General features: G+C 36.0%; 1 protein-coding gene across 36 annotated transcripts in view; it reads left to right on the top strand.

Annotated features, from left to right (window-relative positions):
* CLASP2 (cytoplasmic linker associated protein 2) overlaps positions 1 to 25705 on the top strand; it is a 203727-nt gene that overhangs the window by 76372 nt on the left and 101650 nt on the right. For 16 of the 36 annotated variants that reach the window (XM_037736045.1, XM_017521726.2, XM_017521744.2 and 13 more), the window contains 9 exons: positions 475 to 534; positions 1595 to 1672; positions 2319 to 2486; positions 4920 to 4975; positions 6001 to 6174; positions 12760 to 12783; positions 14534 to 14551; positions 16952 to 17053; positions 24553 to 24723. In XM_037736045.1, coding sequence (XP_037591973.1) covers positions 475 to 534; positions 1595 to 1672; positions 2319 to 2486; positions 4920 to 4975; positions 6001 to 6174; positions 12760 to 12783; positions 14534 to 14551; positions 16952 to 17053; positions 24553 to 24723 — 851 coding nt within the window. Of the gene's footprint in view, positions 1 to 474; positions 535 to 1594; positions 1673 to 2318; positions 2487 to 4919; positions 4976 to 6000; positions 6175 to 12759; positions 12784 to 14533; positions 14552 to 16951; positions 17054 to 17208; positions 17236 to 20723; positions 20751 to 24552; positions 24724 to 25705 lie in introns of all 36 variants that reach the window. The other 20 variants (XM_017521715.2, XM_017521732.2, XM_017521728.2 and 17 more) reach the window with 7 other exon arrangements.

Here is a 25705-nt window from a genome sequence, read left to right as displayed (position 1 = left end):
TTTTAATAGAGACAGGGTTTCACCATGTTGGCCAGGGTGGTCTCGAACTCCTGGCCCCAAGTGGTCCACCCGCCTCAGCCTTCCAAAGTGCTGAGATTACAGATGTGAACCATCGTGCCCAGCCTTAAGTTTTATATTTGACAAACATTTTAAGTTAAAATTATGAGGAACTCTTAAAACCTTTTGAGCTGTTTAGCATAGCAATAATTGCATCTACTTGGGAGGCTGGGGCATGAGAATTGATTGAACCCGGCGGGAGGCAGAGGTTGTGGTGAGCTGAGATGGCACTTTGTACTTTAGCCTGGTCAACAAGAGCGAAACTCCGTCTGAAACAAAACAAAACAAAACAAGATATCTAAAAATCCTGTCTTATGCTTAAATTTCGGGGGCAATGTGTAGTAGTATAAAAGAAAGAAAAGTGTTAATGTATTCCTCAATACAACATTTAGTTATCATTTAACTTTTATTTTTCAGACGTTCATTTGAATTTTTAGATTTATTGTTACAGGAGTGGCAGACTCATTCATTGGAAAGGTATGCGTTGCCTGTTCCTTCCTCCAGCTTCCCTCCCCATTGTCACTAGTTCTTTAAAAGTTGATGGTATTGGTTTTACATTACTTCTCATTTTGCTTCAAAGGTTATTTGTACTGGTTTTCCTTTAAAGCTGTGGTGATATTGTACCCCTCTTAATCATAAGAGCTATGAATTGTATGTTTTTCTTCTTTGTGGAATGGATGAGGGTTTCTCAAATAGAATGGATTATATAGGATACTCCAAGTTGAGTTGGGCAAAAGTTTAAAAATGTATCTCTAGTCATATAAGTTTCCTGAGGTGCAGTCAATCATGTAATGAATGATTTAAGATGGGAGGAGCTTCCTTTCAGAGGAAAGAGATTTTTAAAAGATATTTTTGGGGAAGTTTCTCCACACCAGCTGTTAGATGTCATTGGTCAGGTATGTACTGGGCAATGTCTAATGTAACTCTGAGATGAAGGAGAGGAAAATGTGGGCAACTGATTGGTTACTGGCTATTTGCATGGCTGTATTTCTCATTAGTTTCAAGTTTGAAGCTTGGGAGATACAGCGCTAATTCTGCATTTTCTTGAAAATTCTTGACTTCTTAAAGCTCGTTTTTAAAAAATTGAATTTGTTATTTAATGTAGGCATAATAAAATTTCAAGTTTTTTTGTGACAGCTATTATTCAAACTTGGTCAGATTGCAACTGATCACACTTAGCAAATAATTTCTACAATAGTGGATTAGTGAGGAGCCACACAGAAGATTCCTTTTTCTATAATTTATTAAAAGTTAAAAATTTAGGTACTATATACACTATCTGAATTCCATATAAAATAATTACTTTTTGATTTATAGTGATTGGATTGTTAGAAGGAAACCATACATGAATAAAACATATGGGCCAGATAATTAGAAAATCTTATGGTCTTAGGTTTATTATTGTGTACTAATTAATTTATTTTTATTTACCTCACCTACCCTCTTTGTGATTAATATGTAGCATATAGGCAGTAAGTATCATTTGTGGTGAAACATGCAGCTTTATCATAACTCTAAAGATGTATTTATTTTATAGACATGCAGCCGTCTTGGTTGAAACTATTAAAAAGGGAATTCATGATGCTGATGCTGAAGCCAGAGTGGAGGCAAGAAAGTAAGTTGGTGTAGTATATTTTTGTGACAGTTTAATCTTTTTTTCTTTTTTTTTAACAAAATGTATTGGGAGAATGAAAATATCAGAAGTGCCTAAGTGAGTATTTTCCTTGACTAGCTCTCCAGTAAAATTAAGATTGTTTTTTCTCCATTAAATCTGTACTAGACATCTAATAGCCTGCTACATATTGCCACTGATATGTAATCATTAGTATTCTTTTTTTAATCATAACCTATTCACTCTCATCATGAATAAAAAGAAATATAATTTATCAGGTTTGTATTTTGTACCGGATATTGTATGAGGTACTTGTTGTATATTATTTTCTAATCCTTAGAATGATCCTCCAAAGATAGTGTTATCTCCATAGATGGCAACTGAAATTTAGACACTTAGGGGCTTACCCAAGGCCACACAAACCCTAAGTGGCACAACAGGTTTTGAACCAAGATCTGCTTTTCTCAAAAGCCTTCAGTCTTTCCACGGGAACTTGTTAAATTTAGAAAGTGTTCACCTGACACAGAGCAGATAATGTTGAAAACCAGTGGGCTTATCTTCATCCTTCTTGAATGTACACATTTTACTGTTAATGTCTAATTATGTAAAGCTATTATTTCATCTGCTTTTCTTTTTTTTTTTTTTTTAGGACATATATGGGTCTTAGAAACCACTTTCCTGGTGAAGCTGAAACATTATATAATTCCCTTGAACCATCTTATCAGAAGAGTCTTCAAACTTACTTAAAGAGTTCTGGCAGTGTAGCATCTCTTCCACAATCAGACAGGTCCTCATCTAGCTCACAGGAAAGTCTTAAGTAAGATCATGTAAATGATTACTAGTCTCTTCCTCTCCTCAACTCCCTAAACTTTCTTAATTTGGATACTTGAATGTCTGTCTGTTTGCTTTCACGTAAAGCCTTGAAAGAATGGTAACTCAAATATGCTTATTGATTTTGGTCTGTTGTTTCAAGGGTTGGATTACTTGCCAGCATAACTCCTTCTCTTTGGGTAAAGAATTCTAGATTCACATTTGCTTCTATATATTCATGTCTGTGAAAGCTTGGAAAGCACTACATTTTTTTTTAATACTGCAAAAATAGTACTTAACAATAAATAGCCCATTTAATGAAGGAATTATAATGGAGATTGAGAAGTTATCTTGAGAATTCTTGTGCAACACTTTGTGACTGGTAAAAAAAACTCTACTGCTTTTCTTCTAACCTCTGGCACAGCTTAAAAATTCTGGAAATCCCTCAAGGGACAACATGATCTAGTATCTGACTTAGTTCTCTGTAACTCCATTCTCATCATGATGTCGGCTACCTCAAATCCTTGCTGCTTCGGCAGCCATAACCCGGTTTTTTGTCTCTCTAGCCCTATGAGATTGCTAAAATTTCCGATATCTTCTCCACTTCCTAGCACTGGCCCTGTCCATCTTTGTGAGCTCTTGCCCTGCTCCATGTATCTGCAGATTTCCCCAGGGATGAGCAGCTCAGAGAATGTCAGCTTAGACTGGGCACGGTGGCTCATGCCTGTAATCCCAGAACTTTGGGAGGCCAGGGTGGGCAGATCACCTGAGGTCAGGAGTTCGAGACCAGCCTGGCCAACATGGTGAAACCCCACTTCTATTAAAAATACAAAAATTAGCCGGGTACAGTGGCAGGTGCCTATAATCCCAGCTACTCAGGAGGCTGAGGCAAGAGACTCTCTTGAACCTGGGAGGCGGAGGATGCAGGGAGCTGAGATCGTGCCACTGCACTCCAGCCTGGGCAACAGAGCAAGGCTCTTTCTCAAAAAACAAAAATAGAGAATGTCAGCTTACCTCTTTGTAATTCTTTTCTTTTGGGGATCTTGACCACTACAAAGATTGCTGGTTGCCTTGGCAACTCGGATGGAGGACTGGGGGACCAGGGTGAGGCAAGTGAGGCACCTAGGGTGCTTAAAGAATTTAAGCAGGCACTCACTGGGTCATGCAAATACTGTACTACAGTTTAATTTCTTACAGGTTTTTCAGATTAAAAGCAGATATGATCTGATTTCAAAAATAATTATTGTAGGAATAATGACCTATCTAAACTTATTTAAATTTCTGTTTAAACTTCTATTTAAATTTGGGATAAATTCCTCATCTGAAATGAGCTGTCTTTGTTGCTTTTGTTCTTTTTTTATTAACTATGCTCAGACTTTATATCTGAATCACCTGAAGATCTTGTTATAATCTAGAATCTGATTCAATAATTTTGGGGTTGGGGTCTGAGATTTTTCATTTTTTTGCAAGCTCCTAGGTGATGCTAAATGATGTTTGTTCATGGACCATACTTTGAGGACAAAGGATCTAAAGCAAGATATTTTATATTGCTCTATTATAACATTTTAAAACATAAACAACTTTAGATTCTGTGAACCTTGAAGTGATCTGCCTCAATCTAAGAGAATAAAACTTTTAGGAGATAGTTATACAAATAATATAGTTATCTTAAACATTACACAGACATAACCCCTGACAACTTAGGTGAGAGAGACTTTGGTTGTGTTGAGTTTCCTATGTGCTAGTGATAACACTACCCATTTCTTCTAAGTAAAATATCTTAGGATACAAGTGAATGATAATAGTACTGTTATCGAGTCCTCTTTGGTGGTTATTATGATGTGTGTTGAGGAGCAGAGTGAACAAAGGCAACTGATCCCTATCTCTGTAGGGCTTACAGTCGATATTCATTGCCAGTTATTTTATTTTTGCTTCATAGCTAATTGTGACACCATTGATAAGTGATAATTTGGAGGAACTGCTCTGAAGTGACTTGTAAAAGGAAAGTTAAAATTAGAAGTACCAGCTAGGCACCATGGCTCACACGTATAAATTCAGCACTTTGGGAGGCTGAGGTAGGAGGATAACACTTGAGCCCAGGAGTTTGAGACCAGCCTGGGAAACATAGGGAAACCCAATCCCTATCAAAAATTTAAAAATTAGGCACACTTGGTACCATGCACCTGTAGTCCCAGTTAACTTGAGAGATTGAGGTGGGAGGATCACTTGAGTTTGGGTGGTCAAGGCTGCGGTGAGCCATGATTGTGGCACTACACTCTAGCCTGGGTAACAGAGCAAGACTCTGTCTCCAAAAAAAAATAATAAGAAGAAGAAAAGAAGTACTTCTCAACTTTCCACAAAATTCAGTAGTATTTTATTGGTTTTTATCAGAGGAATGTTAAATTGTCTTCCTACTAAAAGCATTTCTTACACCTTGCAGTCGCCCTTTTTCATCCAAATGGTCTACAGCAAATCCATCAACTGTGGCTGGAAGAGGTAATTTTCTCTTTGAGAGTTATAGCCTATTTTATCTTTAAAACAGTAGTCTTCAAACTCTTTTGCTGTGCTCTTTAGTGAGAAGATCATTTTACATGGTAACCCAGTACCACACATATGCACTGTACCTGTATATGTATACATGTATAACCCGAAGTTCGGGGAAGCAGTACTTATTCTTACTTGTGATGCCCTCTGTTTTACATTCCATTTCATTCTGTTACATTTCTTTATAATGCTTCTCATGGCGCACTCAGTTGATTTCACAACCTACTAATAGGTCATGACTCACAGTTTACAAAACTCCTGACCAGCCTGGCCAACATGGGGAAACCCCGTATCTACTAAAAATACAAAAATTAGCTGAGTATGGTGGCGCACACCCATAATCCCAGCTCCTTGGGAGGCTGAGGCAGGAGAATCGCTTGAACCCAGGAAGCAGAGGTTGCAGTGAATTGAGATCACGCCACTGAACTCCAGGCTGGGTGACAGTGAGACTCTGTCTCAAAAAAAATAAATAAAAATAAATAAAAATTAAAAACTGAAAGACTAAAGACCAGAAATTGAATGACTTAATTTGCATTGCCATGGAGTGGCAGAACCTCCATTAATTTCTGAATATCTCTACTCCTGGACTAGTTTTTCTTGTATTTTTCTCATAGTAAAAAATAATACTGCTGCCATCTATTCATCTTGTACAGTACTTCCTTTTCGTAAATCAGTTCTAAACATCATCTCTTCATATACAAAACAGTCCTGTGAATTTTACGGTCAGAATGTCACCATTTTTCCCATTTTATGGGAGAGGAAACAAGGTAGAAAAATATTGAGAAAATTGCTGAAGACTTAGTTGTGATTGAAACTGAGGCATTCTGACTTTAAATACTTGATCGTTCTGTCTATTTGACCACGGCCTTTTTGTTGCCCATTTGTCATCAGATTAGCTCATAATTGCCAGGTTTGTATAATTTTCATGTTTTCAGTGATTTAAATAATATAGCTTACCTTTGCTTTGTCTTTCATAGTATCAGCTGGCAGCAGCAAAGCCAGTTCCCTTCCAGGAAGCCTGCAGCGTTCACGAAGTGACATTGATGTGAATGCTGCTGCTGGTGCCAAGGCACATCACGCTGCAGGACAGTCTGTGCGAAGCGGGCGGTTAGGTGTAGGTGCCCTGAATCCAGGTTCCTATGCATCTCTAGGTAAGACAACTAATTATGGAAAATTGTACCGTGTTATCTCCCTGGCCTCTGTGAAGACAAGTTCATATACTGCAATCATTTCTATTCATTCTTGTTATTTAAGGATAGTTCATATGTTTTAATGTGATTCTATATTGGAGACATGCTTCTGAGTAACCTGAGCTGCCTTGTTTCTCCTTTTCTCTTATCGTCATCATCATCTTGATCAAAGAAACAATTCTTGAGTCCACGATTGCCTGTAGAATTTTCATAACTGCACTTCTACCACATCTAGCCACTGGTTACTAAGGGGGTTTGGGAAGGGAATTGGCCTTGTATCTAGCTTTCCTGTTCTCTTTCTCCTACTTCTTTTCTCTTAGCAAGAATGTGAAGCCCTTTGGAGATCTGGGAGAACTGCAAAGCTCTACTGTGTCTAATCAAGCCCTAAACATATATTCTAAAACTCTATTCAGTTTGTTTTTTTCATGTTTTTATGTCCATCATATTAAAAAAGTTGAGGTTGGTTATCCATATTGTGTACCTCTTCTTCATGCTTCATTTTTTTCTTTTGGGTAGTACTGGTGGAACACTAAACAGGCAGATTGCCAGAACACAATACAGGTTGAGCATACCTAATCTGAAAATCTGAAATTTGAAATGCTCCAAAATCTGAAACTTTTTGAGTACCAACATGACACTCAAAGGTATTTTGGACCGAGGTGGGTGGATCATTTGAGGTCAGGAGATCATGACCAGCCTGGCCAACACGGTGAAACCCTGTCTTTACTAAAAATGCAAAAATTAGTTGGGTGTGGTAGCTGACCCCTGTAATCTCAGCTACTTGGGAAAGCTGAGGCAGGAGAATTGCTTGAACCCGGGAGGCTGAGGCTGCAGTGAGCTGAAATCCCGCCACTGCACTCCACCTTGGGCGACAGAGTGAGACTCTATCAGAAAAAAAGAAAAAAAAGGGATTTTGGATTTTTGAATTAGGGATGTTCAATCAGTTAAGTATAAATACAAATATTTCAAAATTTGAAATCTAAAACATTTTTGGCCCTAAATATTTTACATAAGGAGTACTCAACCTGTAAGAGTGCAGAGAATTTAGGTATGAATGTACGTGATAACGTTGGCACAGCTGCATTCAGAACCGTGAAGAGGAATAGATTATTCAGTAAATTGTGTTTAGACACATGATTTACAATCTAGTATAAAATTAATTTAGAATCATGTTACGCACCATGTAGAAATATATTCCAGATGATAAAAACATTGGACAAAAACATAAAGCAACTTGATGAAGACGTAACAGGTGAATATTCATCAAATCTCAAATTGGAATAGGAATTCCTATACATAAAAGCAAATAAACCATGAAGGAGAAAATCTTTTGAATTTAAATCTAAAGTATGAAAATATGAAATCAAGTAAGCAAAAACTAAAAGGAGAAAAGATTTTGCCACATACTGGTAAAAAAGTTAAAATGTTGAGAAGTTTTTCAAGTCTATTAAAAACAGGCGAGCTTATTTTTATAGAAAAAATTCTACATATATCAAAAAAGCATATATCAAAATTGCCAACAAGTAACAATAAATTTTGAACCTCAGCTATAATCAAACAAATACAAATTGATAGACCTATAACTATAACAAGATAGTTAAGGGTAGTGCCTACTGTTTTCAAGAATGTTGTAAAAAGGGCCTTATCAAGCATACTGAAGTGAATTAGTGATGGGACACTTTTTCTGAGTTCTGATTTAGGAATTCCATGAAGCATTTTTAAATCAGAATTTTTGCCCTAATAATTCAGTGTTTAGACCATTATGTTTTAAAAAAGAATATTCATGTTTTTAATAACATGTTATTAGCATCCACCTTAACATGTAACAGAGGAGATGGTTGAGTTATATTGTATCTTTATGTATGCTGTGCAGCCATTAATGAGACATATTTTCAACAGAGATTGAATTATGCAGACTACCAAATAGTATGTAGTAATTTCATCATTTTGTGTAAAATTATACATAGATGAAGGACTGGCGTGATATATACAAAGGTATTAACAGTGGGTTGATTATTGCTTTTAATTTTCAGAAAACTTTTTTGTTTCAAAGTTTTTTACATTGCCAAGAATGCAGGGTTATTTCATTATGTGAAGACCAGTCAACAAATATACCATATTAATAGAAGAAAGGACAAAAACCACATGATCATTTCAGTAGCTGCAGAAAAAGCATTTGACAGAATTCAGCACCCTTCTATGATAACCATACTCAGCAAACTAGGAACAGAAGTCATCTTGTGTGTTCAAAATCCTAAGGAATCCACCAAATATGTATATATATAAAATATCAGATGATAATAATAGATAACAGATAAGATATTTTGGAAAGTTGGACATTAAAAAGAGTGTGATTGGGGAAGTTGCTGTGACTTTCTGCCTGAAGATTCAGAGTCAGGATCATGTGCTAAGAGGTGACTTGAAGTTTAGAGTAGCCATTTGGGGGGATTAGACACAAGAGGTGGGGCACTCATGGCTGACATTTATTAGAGCGTTAGCAAGTTCAGTAAGGTTGCAGGATATGAGATCAGTGTACAAAGGTCAGTTGTATTTCTAAGCATTAGCAGTGAATAATCCGAAAAGGAAATTAAGAAAATGATTATAATTACAGTAGCAGTAAAAATAATAAAATATGTAGGAATAAATATACCAAAAGAAGTGTAAGACTTATATACTGAAAACTGCAACACATGTTAAATGATGGAAATAGTTTGACAGTTTTTCAAAAAGTTAAATGTAGAGTCACCACAAGACTCAGCAATTCTGCTCCTACCTGTATACCCAAGAGATCAGAAAACATATGTTCTCACAAAAACCTGTACATGAATGTTCATAATATTATTCATAATAGCCAAAAGGACAACCCAAGTGTCCTTTTGCTGGTGAATGGATAATCAAAATAGGACATGTCTATGCAATGGAATGGAATATTACTGTCATAAAATTTAGAGTACGTTACATAAAAAGGTCTGCCTCAAGATGGATCAACTTTGAAATTATGAAGTCAAACACAAACAGACATGCATTGTATGATTCCAGTTATATGAAATGGGTGTAATAGGCAAGTCCACCGAATCAGAAAGTAAATCAGTTGTTGCTGAGAGATAGAAACAGAGGCGATAGGGAGTGACTCTTACTAGGTACAGGATTTATTTTGAGGGTGTTCTGGAATTAGTGCTGAGGGTTGCACAACGCTGAATATATTTAAAACACGGAATTATTTACTATAAAAGGGTGACTTTTGTGATATGTGTGAATTATATCAATTTTTTTCAAAGTGGGAAGAAAACTGGAAAAAAAAAAAAACAAACCTCTATTCATCCTGAGTCTTAAAAGTAAACACATTACATTTAATATGTATTATTTTTACCAGAAGGAAAATATTGTATTTAAAGTGTTTTAATATGCACTAGAAAGCCAATTTGCAGCAATATACTTTTTTATAAGATCCTATTGTTATTTAAGGTTTGAGTCTCATGTTTCAATATAAAAAGGAAAAGTGCCACTCCTTTTTTCTTTTCTTCCATCTGACCCAGGTTTCCACTCAGGGACAATCAGCCACCTGCCTGTGCTCTTTCCGGGGTTAAAGGATGGTCTCCTTTCCCTCTCTCCCTTCATCTCACCCTACCCCCGTGTCTCCTGTAGCCTTTTTACATATACGAGACTGGTATTACCTCTGTTTTCTTCTACTTTGAGCCTCACTTATTGTGGCTGTACATATATGGATTAGAGGGAGTGTTCTATTATTTTTCAATACACACTTTTTTGAGTACTTAGTTTTTGCTAGGTACCAGGGATCCAGAAGTATTTGCCTCTATACTGAATCTCTCAGTCTGTTGATAAGTTGCTAAAAGTTTGTTGCATTTTATACATTTTGAGTTTGAAGTCCCTGGGAGACTTCAAACTAGAAGTTGTCAGTGGACACTTAGTATATAGTGGTCTAGAACTTGGCAGAGAGGCCCAGCACAGTGACTCACACCTGTAAATCCAACATTTGGGAGATCGAGGCAGATGGGTTGATTGAGCCCAGGAATTCAACACCAGCCTGGGCAACATGGCAAAACCCCACCTCTAACAAACAAAAATTAACCCAGCGTGGTAGCACATGCCTGTCGTCCCATCTGCTAGGGAGGCTGAGGTGAGAGCATTGCTGGAGCCCTGGAAGTCAAGGCTACAGTGAGTGGTGATTATACAACTACACCAACTACACTCCAGCCTGGGTGACAGAGCAAGACCCTGTCTCAAAAAAAAAAAAAAAAAAAAAACAAAAAACACCCTAGCAGACAGCTGTGCTGATTAGATTAGGTTAGATTTAGAAGCCATTAGATATTTTTACTGTAATCAATATTAAACTCAGAGCATTCCTTCTTAAAGCAGTTGCCACTGGTTTTTGTTATGTCTAAAGTACTGAATTTTTTTGGCAGCAGGGATATCATAAGTGTTTTGAAGTTCACCCTTTAACTTCAGCCTCAAAAGGAAAACTGGTGTGGTAGGAAACAGGAATTTAAGTTAAGGTAACTTTGATGTATGAGAGTGCATATTTGTGAATATTTATTCTAACAACTGAGTTTATGGAATTGCTTGAGTGGAAAATAAAATATAGTTTCAATGAGCTCATATGGACAGAAGTCAGATTTTAGTTGGTTGAGAAGTTGAAAAGAGAATCTTTATAAATTGTTCTTAGGCTTGACGGTCAAGAAAAGGGGTGAAAGAATACTGTAGGAATTATCTGTGGTTGAAAGTACTTACTGTCTTACAAGATTGGAGAAGTTAATTATGTTTGTATTCTAAGGTGGCAAGTCAGTAGAGATGGAAAAGTTAGAAGTGGATGAAAGAAGATAATTAGTAGCTAAGTTGCTGTGGAAGGCATGAGAAATGTGACATGGAGCATAGCCTGGGAGATAGTCTTGAATGTGGAAGGGTCAACCATTTCACTGATGTAGAAGGGAAGGAAGTGATGGAAGGGAAGGAAGTGGAGGAGGTAATAGATATCAGATATGATATTTTAGAAAATTGGGCATTAAGAAGAGTGTGATTGGGGAAGTTGTTTTGAGTTTCTGCCTGAAGATTCAGAGTCAGGATCATGTGCTAAGAGGTTATTTGAAGTTTAGAGTAGCCATTTGGGGGGAGTAAACACGAGAGGTGGGGCACTCATGGCTGACATTTATTAGAGCAAAAGGATGCACAGGTCAAAAAAAGAGCCTTGAGATAGTCTGAAGGACTCTAGGCACAGGCTTCCAAAGTTTGTCTTCCAGAGCTGGTGGCTGAGGGGCTACTCTTTCCTCAAGCAATGAAATACAGCAATTCAGGCTGGGCACAGTGGCTCACACGTGTAATCCCAGCACTCTGGGAGGCTGAGACGGACAGATCACTTGAGGTCAGGAGTTCGAGACCAGCCTTGCCAACATGGTGAAACCTTGTGTCTACTAACATTACAAAAATTAGCCACACATGATGGCAGGTGCCTGTAGTCCCAGCTGCCCGGGAGGCTGAGACCCAAGAATCGCTTGAACCTGGGAGGTGGAGGCTGTAGTGAGTCGAGATCACACCACCGCAGTCCAGCCTGGGTGACAGAGCGAGACTATCTCAAGAAACAAAAAGAAATGCAGCAGTGCAACATGTTCACAGTGGAAGCTTGCTTAAGACTTATGCTTGGAGGTCAGTAGGGAATTGGGAGTAGTCACATAAGGTACTTTGCTTGCACAACCAGCCACAATTATCAGAATTCCAGACTCCTAAAAAGAAAGGAGGTATTGGCCACAAATCACACTGTTTGCAAAAACAGCTTAGGCACACTGTAGCAGAGTTTAGTGTCCCTACAACTCCCTCACACACTCTTAAAATAACCTTATCATTAATATAGGGAGCACCTAAAATGATTGCCTGAGGCCAGCCCCATAAGCAGACACTTGTTAAGAGCAACATCAGTTCTGCTATGTTACATCCTTTCAGCAGAAGCACTAAATGCCAAGTCAGATATTTATCCCAGTTTCTAGCAGTGCCAGTATGCATGACTTCATGGTTGTATAATCAAGTAGTAGAATAGAGGAAGTGAGTTAGATTCATCCAGATGTGACATTTTATAGGGGCAGAAAATTCTAAGAAAGGATGTGGGTGGGGAAGCAAAAAGGTGGTAAACAGAGGCTAATGTTGAGAGGGCCTAAGTTTGGAATTTGGAGGTATATTATAGGCAAGAGAGGAAAGAAACAAGGTACTGTGACTGGCAAAATAGACTAGAGCAGGGAATGGCATGACGGCAAAGTCCAAGGCTGGGACATGGGCCTCACTAACCTTTCTCTTTTTAGGCTGGTGAAAATAAGACTCATTGCCAACTTTTTAAAAATTCTCTACTTAGTACACTAGGGGAAGTCTTTATGTCACATCTTGTTTAATTTCCTAGTCTGTTTTAGTTGAAAACAAGCTTGATGTATATGTCTGTGCTATAAATTCTGTCTTCTTAAAGAAAATGTTTTCTAGGAATTATAAAAATAATTTCTTCTAATATACTAAGTTTTCCTCTGTTCTTTGCTTGCACTTTCATCAAAGAGGATACTTCTGAAAAGCTGGATGGTAAGAACTTCCTTTCCTAATTCTACTAAAGATTTTTATGGCTCTTCGATTCTATGTAATATCCTTGTTCATTCTTCTCTTAATTTCTGAAAATATATTATTAATACTTATTTAGTAATAACCTTAATGTGAAAATGGCTACATAATTCTCTGAATAAATTTGGAGCTAGGCTTATCTGTTGGGCATATCCCAGTCTACTCAAATACTAGGTAACTATTTGATTTTGTTTTAACTTTAATCAATTACCTTAAAATGTTTTCCTGAGCTCTTAGAAGTATGCCTCTGAATGTTCTCTGTTTGTTAAGTCCTCATGGAAAATATTGGATTCAGAAGAATGGAAAAGAGTCTCCTAAGTCATTTCATTCACTTTTTTAGTCTACTAACTGATATGACAAATGACATATTTGATAAATTCATATGATTATTTTTGAAAATGAAATGCAAGTTACAGAGGCTGACTTTTTAAGAGTGCATTGTAAACTAACATTTAGTCAAAATTGAACTTTAAGCTTTGCCTTTTTAATTGCAATATTCAGGTGATTATAGTTTATCTGTAGTGGCTTGGTTCAGTAACAACCCTGTATGATATTTTTTGTCTGATATTAGATAGTATATTATCCACACTCTCCCTTAACTTTGGCAGATACTGTAATGTTACCTATGAGCTTGACCTTTTTAAAATAACTTAAGATACTAAATCTGTAAGTCACATTATGAGATCTAGGAAAAACAGAGACACTATATATTTTTCTGTAAATTATTATGTAAATGGAAAATTGATCCAATATATCTTCTATTTTAATGAGATAGAACATTTATTAAACTTTGGGCTAAGGACATGACTGCTGGTTATATTAGACTCTGCTTTTCTGTGTGATTATAATAAAATATTGAATGAAATGATAGACTATCAAGAGATATTTTCTATGTATCAAACCCTTAGACATCCTAATATTGATATGCTGGATCCTTTGAATACGAACTTTTATCACTTTGCAATTCAAAATATTTTCTTGATTGGGTAGGAAATATCAATCTATTTGAGGAGTCACTTCTTTATATGATGTATTACTCTTACTGATGTTCGATGCTATGTTTAAAAAAATACACAGGCATGTATATTATTGCCCTTTAGTAGTGGTGAGTTATGATGTTTGTACTTAGTCATTTTTGATAGATTTCATTGACATCTTGAGTGCACATAAATATTGTATAAATAGCGAATTAATTGGATTAATAGGTTTTTGGCTTTGCAGATGCTTTGATGAAAATAGGCAAATGAGGCCTAGGTCATAGATTTTATTTCTGTGTTTCCCAGTTAGCTTTTTCTAATTCCTTTATGGACCTTTTGAAAATGCAGAGAAAACATTTCTACTTTGGAAAGATCTATAAAATTTCGTTTTCAAAGAGTAATTACAGAGTTACATTTTTCTTGAGTGATTAATTTTTCTAATTTTTTATGCCATTTCAAATTTTAAGAATGAAATATAGCAGACAAAAAGTTTTTCTTATAGAATTTTGCTATTTTCATTTGTCTCGTTTCAACCTTTATCTCTGTGCTGTGAATCATTACCTAAAATTTTGTTTTTCTCAAAATGAACCTTTCCACAGTTAATTTAAGGCTATCAGACTAAAAGTTACTTTTTGTTTTTGCTCTTTTGTTATAGTGTTGGTTGGGGATTGTGAGGTAGGTCTTAATATCAACATTGGCAGAATTTGTTGAAATATTGTTTTATTTTTCTTATTTAGGAACAGCATCTGAAGATGGTAAGAATTATACACATTTTGTTAGTAACACAGATACCTCTACCTTACTATTTTCATTGGTAGGAATTAAAACTAAAATAGGCTAATTTCTTTTTAAATCTTTATAATTTGCCAGTGGTAGTAACTTCTACATTTCATATTTGGTTGTCTTAGTAATGTGTGGATTTTTTTTTTTTTTTAATTCTTCATCCTGCTAGTTTGCTTTGTACTTTGGATCATCTCATGCTGGAAAAACATAATTGCTTAACATATTTAACAATATTTAGTATAAAGTAAGCATATAATTTCATTTTTTATAGTAGTGACATTAATGCTTTTCTTATGTGTTTGTGTTTTTGTTTTTTAATTTATGCCAATTCATTTACACTTTGGGAGATCATGCACCATTGCTTTGTCATTGAATTTCAAATGCATTTATTTAGTCTGCTTTTAAGTATATCTTCTGCTTTTGAATTAGTATCTGGGGAATTGGTAACAGATTCAAATTAAATTTGAGATTACACCAGAATTGCTATACATATCTTACCGAGTCAGCTCACCTTAAAAATAATTTTTGTAGTTTGGAATTTGTAGAAAACAATTCAATGTTTCTATTTATTCTACCTTGTCTGTCTTTTTAAAGCCTCTGATTCAAAGTATATATTTTTTCCTCTAAGTTTTATGTGGATGACTTTTTTTTTTTCAATACAAAATCAAATAGATTAACTTTTTAATTTGTTCTCATGTTTACTCTGATACATTTAAAATAATTTTCTATTTTAAGTTTTAAATTGGAATACTCGACAAAAACATGATTTCTGGCCAGACACGGGTTCACGCCTAAAATTCCAGGACTTTGGGAGGCTGAGGTAGGAGGATTGCTTGAGGCCAGGACTTTGAGACCAGCTTTGGTAACATAGTGAGAACCCATCTCTACAAAAAATTTAAAAATTGGCTGGATGTGGTGGCACACACCTATAGTCCCCGATATTCTGGAGGCTGAGGTGGGAGGACCACTTGAATCTGGGAAATTGAGGCTGCAGTGAGCCATGATCATGCCATGGCACTCTAGCCTGGGCAGCAGAGTGAGACTGTGTCTCAAACAATAAATAAACAAACAAACATGATTTCTGGAACTGTGGAATTGTAATTTCAAGTGTTAATATCAAAATACTTGGCATTCTCATTTCTTTGTTATGTGCAATGTAGATAAATTCTCCATTTCAAAAATAATAATTTGGTCATTTTGTTTTACTTTTTAGTCAACTTTGTGTCCTGCTCAAAATAGACATTGAGAGGTCTGAACCATGGGCTCATTAGGGACCTTGAAGTTGATAGTATGCTGGTATTCTACCAATTACACTTGTAGTTTTGGTTCTGATTTATTTCTAGTTCTTATTACTCTATCTTTTCTCACCCATTTCTTAATTTTATATTATCTCCTTATTCTTTAAGGAGTTTTTATTCTTATTCTTTACTATGTTTTTTCCTAATTAATATGGTCATATTGAGCTAGCCAGTATTTCTTGTATACCCTACAAATTGTATCTTTGAACTAAAAAGAAATCTGAGCCCTTCTTTTTGAATGACAAACCTTATAGTAGTTGAGAGTATTGTTTAAGAACACCAAAGTGCCTGCCAATAATATATTCTGCCATCCCTTTTTTTTTAATTAACTGCAGCTAACTGAAGCAGTTGACAAACATATCTCTTCTGGCTCAAGAGCCCTAGAAATAGGGTGAGGTTGTTTGCGGCCTAGTTTTGTGGAGGGGAATGAGGCAGTGGAAGAGTAGAAAGCAGTGCAGTTTGGGAGGTGTAAAAGGAATATATGGAGAAAAATGCCAACTCTTACATGATATATATTTCCTCAAATCATTTTCTAAATGAAATGGTGATTGGAGGAAATCAGTAAACATGTCCATATACATCTGTAGTAATCTGATACAAAGAGATTAAATATTTTGCTTAATTATCTCTTCCTTCAAATCCCTTTAGAAGTACATTTTCAGTCAAAAGGATGGTTTGAATTGTTTCTAAGATTAGGCTTATATTTAAAACTTTAGGGTTGACTTGAGAATAATCCCAACTTCATGGAAACTGAAATTTCAGAATTGCAACTGCCAGTTGAGAAATAAGTGACATGCTTATAGTACTTATCTACTGCTGGACTAATATATAAACTAAGAATGTAGGTCTTTTAGTTTGATTCTTCTTATCCTTGAAGGAAAATTAGCTTATAGTATAACACGTCAAAAAAAAAAAATACCGTTTATAAAATTTTTAAGAGAAATAGAACCCGTAGTTGATGATTACATTATTACAGAATTTGACAATACCTAAAAATAGTGAGATTTTCTCCCCTCATTATTAAATGTTATTATAGAAAAATGTTTTTAATTATGTAAATATTCTATTTCTCAGGACGGGTGAGAGCAAAACTTTCAGCACCACTTGCTGGCATGGGAAATGCCAAGGCAGATTCTAGAGGAAGAAGTCGAACAAAAATGGTGTCTCAGTCACAGCGTATGTATTGCTTATCAGCCCTCCTATATTTGTCACTATGTTAGGATAAGGGTGTTGCTTGTATATTACTGTGTTAGAGGATTGACCAGTGGATAAAGACAAAGCTAATTTAAAAAAAGACAAGCCACATACTGAGTTCTTGTTCTGTACTTTAGGTTCATCATCACCTGACAAAAATGAAGGTATTTTTTTCAATGTTTTGGATCAGTTGTTGTGCATGTTTTGGAATTTTTTTGAGTGGGTGTTGTCTTGTCTTTGGTGTGTTATTAGGGCTGCATCATTGATAGCTGCCACTTAGAAAGAAAAACTTCATCTGCCGTACAAACTTTTGCATGGAAATCTTTTAAATAGCACAAATCCTTAGCAATAAGGTGTTCACATTCTACTCAGAAACTTGCTAATGTAGAAAATTGTGCTTTTTAGAGACAAAATAATTGCCATATATTAGCATCAAAATCTGGTTGTATATTCAAGGACAGATACATGATACCTTATTCTCCCCGAAATCTATTAAATTATCTATTTTTGGTTAGCATTTTTGGCAGGTATATTCTAATTTATAGTGAGGAAACATAAGTTGAAATGACCAATTCTGTTGCATTCATGTTAAATTTAAGATTTATATTTTTGCTATTTCACTGGAAGCTGAGGTTGTCATAAGTCCAGTTAAAAAACACAATTTTGAGGTCTAGCTAAATTAATCATTTATTTCTGTGTTTCAGAATAGTAAATTTATGGTATTTAAAAATATTATTTATTTATTTATTAGATATGGGATTTTACTCTGTTGCCCAGACTGGAATAGAGCAGTGTGATCATAGCTCATTGCAGCCTCCAAGTCCTGGGCTCAAGCGGTCCTCCCACCTCAGCCTCCTGAGTAGCTGGTGCCACGGGCTTGCGCCACCATGCCTGGCTAAATTTTCGTTTTTTTCTTTTAAGAGATGGGGTCTCGCTATGTTGCCCAAACAGTTCTTGATCTCCTGGCCTCAAGCGATCCTCCCACCTCAGCCTCCAGGAGTGCTGGGATTACAGGTGTGAGCCACTATTCCTAGTCTCATTTATGGCATTATTAATTTAAAATTATTTATTCCTGTTTCTTCTTTACCAAGAGATTTTCATTAGTGCTTACCACTAAAACCAGGACAGTTTTCTAAGGAAGTAATTGTGGGAGTTACTCATGTATTTCGCTATTTGTTTTTCTTTTTTTGAGTCAGGATCTCATTCTGTCACCCAGGCTGTAGTGCAGTGCTGCAATCGTGGCCCACTGCAAGCCAGAAACCCTTGGACTCAAGGGATCCTCCTACCTCAGCCTCCCAAGCAGCTGGGACTACAGGTGCATTCCACCACTCCCAGCTAATTTTTTTGTGAATAGAGGTGGGTCCCCACTGTGTTGCCCAGGCTGGTCTTGAACTCCTGGGCTCAAGCCATATTCCTGCCTCTGCCTGCCAAAATTCTGGGATTATAGATGTGAGCCACTGCACCGAGCCTACTTGGCTATTTTTGAAACAAATAAATTTAACTCTCTTCTACCATTGCTTAGGTGATTTATTAGGCTATGGGTGTCCTATTTGTTTGGTTTTTAACCTGATTCTTGAATTCTGAAATCAGGAAAGAAAAAGGGGCGTTGAGGGGCAGAATAGTGATTACGCAGGTCTTACCAAGCCGATCCTTCTCTCTTTCCAAAGTTAGAAAATCCAGGCAGAGTAATGATTGGAGCACTCAAGAATATAAAAGTACCTAAAAATAAGCGGAAGTAAATTGATTTGCAACTTGAGGATTATTTATGAATAGGAAAACTGGCAAATGTCCTCTAGGCAAGGAATTTTATCTCAACCAGGTCAGTAGATCATAACATATTCTTCCCTGATCTTGTATATTTTTAAAGTAACTTAATCTTTAGCAGGGTAGCATAGTAGTTAGAAGACTTGTTCTTCTGTATATGCTGCCCAGACTAGCATTAGCATCATCTGGGAGCTAGTTAGAAATATGCAACCTCGTGTGCCATTACAGATCTACTGAATCTAATCTTTAACAGTATCATCAAGTGATTTGTATCACAATAAAGTTTGAGAAGTACATACTGGAGACGTACTGCTCAGGTTTGAATACTGGCTCTTTGAGGTTATTTGAAATTACTGCACTTCTGTAATTTCATTTGTAAAATGAAGAAGATAATAACATCTACATAGGATTGCTGTGAGGATTAAATGATGTAGTATGTTTATTTAACATACGTAAAATATTACCTAGCCCAGAATAAGCACTATATATGTTGGCTAATAAAATTGTCTTCATTATTTTTTAATTTTTTTAGATATTGCAGGTGATTCTCATTATTATTCTTAATCAAATGTCAGCTGAATTTTAGACTGCTTTTTTGTACGTCTGTACCTTGTTATTCTTACTGTCTTCAGTAAACAGAGAAATAAATAATGAAGTTAGGAAATTTAAAGCATAAAGATAACAACCAGGAATTGTTCATGTTCAGTATCTAAGGATAAAACTTGATTGTGAGATATTAATTCTTTTCTAAAATAATACTGAAGCTGATCTCGGGGCAAAGATTCAAAGGGCTTTTTTTTTTTTATACTTAAGAGACCTTTTCAGGTACATTGTAACTAAAATTATGTCACTAAAAAATAGAATAATTTTTTGCATTTGGTTTTTCACTTTGAAACTCATTCCATAATACTCCAAATCTTTTCCTAAATTGTGAAAACACAATAATTGGCTTTCTTAGACCAAATAGGGCTTTAATATTAGAAGACTTTTCCTCTGTAAAATTATTTGGGTTTGAGTTATATTGGAGGGACTTTTGTTTGTTTGCTTGCTTATTTATTTGAATGACTATATGTTCCATTCCAAATTCTTTTGTAAAAAGGTATTACGTGATTTGTATGCAAGTTTCTTTACAATATATTTGCACAGAAATATTACTGTGATCATCATCCTTACTTTGTCATAAAGTAATTCATTAGGGCTTGCATGGTCTTACCATATTTTTGTATCACTACTTAGAAAAAAAAAGTCTCTCAGATCAAAGCAGGTGTGTTCTGATGACTAACCAAAATAAGTAAATAAATGGAGACTCAACGGAGAGACCACTAGATCTATATTTGTGACAGAATTGTGTCTCTTTTTCTGTTGGTAGTGACTGGTTGTATACAAATGGTTGTACAGCCTGTCAGAAACTTTGTCTCCTCTCCTCCCATCTTTTGTTTTTTTTCTGTGCATCTTAAGAAAGATGACATTTGTAGCTTTTTCGTGTAATTTTTCTTCAGCTGTACAATGTTGCAGTTGTTCCTTATGAGAAGTTTTAAATTAAATGTTTAATGAAAACAAACATTTAATGATTTTGATTTTCCACTGTCAGTAGTAGAAAAGCTGAAGAATTTACATTTACTGTTGCAATTTCATTTCATCTGCTTTGTACATGAGTGTCTGATTTCAGTTGATTAGCTTTAAAAACTACTAAGTGTACTGCTTTTGTTAAAGACATCTGTGCTTTTGGGATTTTTTAAAGTTTGCTTTTTTTTTGCTTTAGGGTTTTTTTTATTTTCTGAGAACTGACTAAAGCTTTTTTATTTCCATCTGCCATCCATTTAAAACTGCTCCTTTCCTCTTCATGGATTATAATCCTTACCCTAATTCTGCCTTTACACTTGTTCAGGATCACAATCTGCTAATACCATTGGTGGTAAGAATCTATAGACTTTATGTGTGCATCTATTGTTTGATCATCTATTTTCATTATGAAGAATGAGCTCTATTCAGCAGAAATTCTTAACGTCATAGTTTATCATTTGTAGTCATATTGGGGCAAAAATTACCAATTGCAGTTTTTCTTTGGCCTGTCTTACTACCAAAATCCTGATATTTTTAAAATGACATGAGTTAATACCATGGATGTAAACGTTCAAAAGAAACAGGAGCTTTTGTCATGCTTTGAAATACTATAGAAAGTATAAAATGATAGTTTGAAATCTATAGGTAGCACAAGAGAAAATAGGTTTTCAATGTCAAGTTTTGCAAATATGGATATTTTCTGGTAGCATGCGATTCCCTGGATACATCATGACACTTTTCATCAACTCTGGTTTTCCTAAAAGAAATAATTAACGTTGGTGGCTCTTTACTGGGGAAGGAGCCTTGGTATTTTTTTCTAAGTATGAATAATTCCAGAGTGAGTCATAGGCACTAGAATTATCACACTTTTGGTAGGAATCAGGAGTATTGCAGAGGAGAGGGTAATGATTAAAGCAAAATGAACACTGACAATTTTATTTCCTAGGACGGGCCAAGAATGAATTTAAGTGTATAGAGTGCACTTGCATAATTCTGATAAATTCAATAAATCTAGAGTAGAAAGGAAAGTTTACTCTGTTTCTGAACTGCAAGTTTCCTACCTGCTGAATAGACCCACATTTTAAGAAATTCTCCAGTCTCTCCTACCAACACTTCACCCCCCAAATTTATATTGGTTTAAATAGAATACCATATTGTATGTGCTCAGTTCATTATTTATACTTTTTATATTGTTGCAAGTTTTCCCATAAAATATTCCATTGGCCTATCGTGCATTGTGAGTTGTGGCATGTTGGGTGTTTGGATGTTTTTGGTGTGTATGTTTAGTTTAGACACTGCATGGAGAAAACAGGTGCCCTATATGAGTATCCTTAAGGTTGTATTGAAAGAAACTGGATTTAAAGATTCTTCACTTCAAACATGAAACATTCAAATGAGCTATTTTAAAGTACACTTGAATAATTTCCCTATAATAATTCAGAATTCCTTCTGTACAGATAGTAAATATTAATTTTATTGGAGACATTGCTTTGTTTTACAATATTGCTGTCACTAATAGGAAATAAGTTTCATTTTGTATGCTGGAAAAGTTTAAGAATTAAGCAGGAATATAAATTGTGCTCAGCAAGACCATGCCAAGAAAACTGTAGTAAGAATCACAGATCAGCAGCCCATGGACCGTGCCTAGTGTGTCTCCATTTTTGTATTATTTGGTCTATAGAACATGATAAAAATCTGGAAATATCAAGGCTTTCATTTTTTTAAAATCCCATGACCTATCCACTATTACCTCAAGACAGAAGTGGCTAGAACTAAAAAGTCACCTCCCACTTTAGGAAAGGGCAGTGCCTGCACTTCCCTCTTGATCAGTCGTCTTCCTACTCCCTGCTTTACACAGTGCCCTTCTCATTTCTGACATCCTGTGCTTATCTCCATTGGCATTTGAGTCTTTGTGGAAATGAAGCCTGATTGGGTAAGACTGTATAACATATAATTGTACAGCACTCTTACTAGGTAGAAGCAGTGCCCACAAAGGGAAAAGGTTGCTTTCATGAAGATTTATTTAATTGCAAATTTAATTTTTCTTTTACTCCTCTGAATCTAGATTTAGATTATATCTTAAGAGTTTTTATCTAGTCCGTTTTTCTATTCAACGTACGCATAAAGTGCTTTGATTGACACGGTGCTTATGTCCTTAACATTTAACCCTTGCATTTCTAGTTTAAAATCATGTTTTTAAAACTTTTTTTAAACTTCTGCACAGTCTCTGAAAAGATTTTGTCTAACTCTACCTGTGTTCCTGACCACATGTCCACCTTCCAAGACTTAAAAATTACCCATTTGAAAAGAGGACAGGTACGGTGGCTCACGCCTGTAATCCTAGCACTTTGGGAGGCCGAGGTGGGCGGATCACGAGGTCAGAAGTTCAAGAGCAGCCTGACCAACATGGTGAAACCCCATCTCTACTAAAAATACAAAAATTAGCTGGGCCTGGTGATGGGTGCCTGTAATCCCAGCTATTCGGGATTAGAGGCAGGAGAATCACTTGAACCTGGGAAGCAGAGGTTGCAGTGAGCTGAGATCACATTATTGCACTGCAGCCTGAGTGACAGAGTAAGACTCCATCTCATGGAAAGAAAAAAAAAAAAGAAAAGGATCTGACTTATTTGATGTTTGTCCTTACTCCTCTTCGACCCTTAGTACTTCTATGACCCAGAATGTCACCACCCAAGAGCTCATTGCTATTTGAAGACAAATAGCAAAAAGCAAGTTTCTTTTTCAGCTGGCCCAACTTTGTCAGCATTTAAAATTTAATTTGGTGGCCAGGAGCAGTGGCTCAAGCCTGTAATCTCAACACTTTGGGAGGCTGAGGTGGGTGAATTGCCTGAGGTCAGGAGTTCGAGACCAGCCTGGCCAACTTGGTGAAACCCTGTCTCTACTAAAAATACAAAAATATTTAGCTGGGCATGGTGGCCCATGCCTGTAATCCCAGCTATTCGGGAGGCTGAGGCAGGAGAATCGCTTGAACGCAGGAGGCAGAGGTTTCAGTGAGCCAAAATCGCACCACTGCACTCCAGCCTGGGCAGCAAAGCAAGACTCAGTCTTAAGAAATAATAATAATAAATTAAATAAATAAAATTTAATTTTGTTAAGTTAAAAATTATGTCCAACAGTAAGACAGATAGCTTTGCTGTACCCATTCAGAGAAATCTCAGCAGGTAAACTGCTTTAAAATGAAACAGATTATCATTATTATATACTTAACAAAAATAATAGTGATGGAATTACTGGGATTTTTCTTTAAATATAGTCATGTTCTGCATAACCACATTTAATCAGTCTTCACATATGTGACAGTGGTCCCATAAAATTATAACACTGGGAAGGAGATAAGGGATAAAAGACTACATATTGGGTACAGTGTACCTTGCCTGGGTGACAGGTGCACCAAAATCTTAGAAATAACCGCTAGAGAAGTTATCCTTGTAACCATATACCACCTCTATCCCAAAAAATATTGAAATAAAGTTTAAAAAAATTATAATACTGTATTTTTACTGTACCTTTTCTATGTTTAGATATTTTTAGATACACAAATATCTACCATTGTGTTACAGTTGCTTACAGTATTGTTAATGGCATACTTTATAGGATTTGTAGTCTCTCAGCAATAAGCTTATATACCATATAACCTAGGTCTGCAGTAGGCTGTACCATCTAGATTTGTGAAAGTACACTCTATGATGTTCACACAATGATAAAATCTCCCAACAACACATTTCTCAGAATGTATTCCATTGTGAAGTGACACATGACTGTAGTATATGGCTTATTCACATTGAACATGATAGCCATGTATTGTCAGATAAGTGACTCCTTTGGAAATCTTGTATACCATTTGTGTTCTAAAAATTAGAATAATGTTGTCCTTATTAAACATAGTGTCTTATACTCCCCAAACTGAAAGTATGTTTTAGGTGATTTACCATTCAGTGCTCATATATGTAGTATACCTTTTTTTTTTCCAGGTTATAATTATATTTAAATCTTCCTTGGTCTCTTTCCTTTGAACTTAGAACCTGCCGTACTATCACAGTTTTCTCTTTATTATCAGTATTTCTTGAATTTTTATCCTTTCAGCAAATTCTCTTGGAGTTCACATCTTAACATTTGTATGTGTGTTTGGTGTTCAGCTGGTAGCCGGTCCGGGTCTCCAGGAAGAGTTCTGACCACAACAGCCCTGTCCACTGTGAGCTCTGGTGTTCAAAGAGTCCTGGTCAATTCAGCCTCAGCACAAAAAAGAAGCAAGATACCACGGAGCCAGGGCTGTAGCAGAGAGGCCAGTCCATCTAGGCTTTCAGTGGGTAAGATTTTTTCATGTGAGACATGTGACTTTCTTTTTTCCTTAGGCTTTGGCAGCATTGAAAACTTTGGAATAAGGCGGTTATAGATTAGAAGAAAATAACTTAAAAATTCAACAATTGAAGAATAGGTTATGAGTTGAATTAGGTATCTTAAACATATCTTTCAGGGCCTGGTGTGGTGGCCCACACCTGTAATCCCAGCACTTTGGGAGGCTGAGGCGGGGCAGATCACTTGAGGTCAGGAGTTTGAGACCAGCCTGGCCAACATGGTCAAACCCCATGTCTACTAAAAATAGAACAATTAGCCAGACGTGGTGGTACCTGCCTGTAATACCAGCTCTTGGGTGGCTGAGGCAGGAGAATCACTTGGACCTGGGGGGAGGAGGCTGCAGTGAGTCAAGATCGCACCACTGCACTCCAGCCTGGGCAATAGAGACTCAGTCTTAAAAAAAAAAAAAAAAAGCCCTAAAACAAACAAACAAAAGAACCCTATAACTTACAGGAGCTTTGAAAAATATAGCTAATATTTTAAAAGAAAAGGTTATTATGTAATTTATAACATATTTATTACATATACACATATATACCCAGTTGCTTGTATATTTGACATTCATGTTATAGTTCAGTCCTATTCAAATACTTTAATATTTTCTCTGTGTATTGATTAGGATACTTACAATTTCAGGTAATAGAAATGACAGTAGGCTGGCTTAAACGATAAAAGTGGATTTATTGGTTCTTCTAACTAACGGTATGAAGATTGTACAGCCTTCAGGATTGATTAACATTGCTATCATGAACCCAGAATCTGTCCATTTTCCCTTTCTCTCACTCTCCCTTCCTTCTTTTTTGCTTGATCAACCATGTTACTGACTTTGTCCTTAGGATAGCTGCTACTTGATCCTTCATTTCGAGAGCAAAAAGCCCCTAATTATTCCAATTTATTTTTAATAACTTTTTTACTGTTTTTTTTTTTTTTTTT

This window comes from Cebus imitator, unplaced genomic scaffold, assembly GCF_001604975.1.
Source record: "Cebus imitator isolate Cc_AM_T3 unplaced genomic scaffold, Cebus_imitator-1.0 Scaffold21, whole genome shotgun sequence".
Taxonomy (NCBI): Eukaryota; Metazoa; Chordata; class Mammalia; order Primates; family Cebidae; genus Cebus; species Cebus imitator.
The sequence above is the reverse complement of the archived record's forward strand: the minus strand, read 5'-3'. Positions and strand labels throughout refer to the sequence as shown.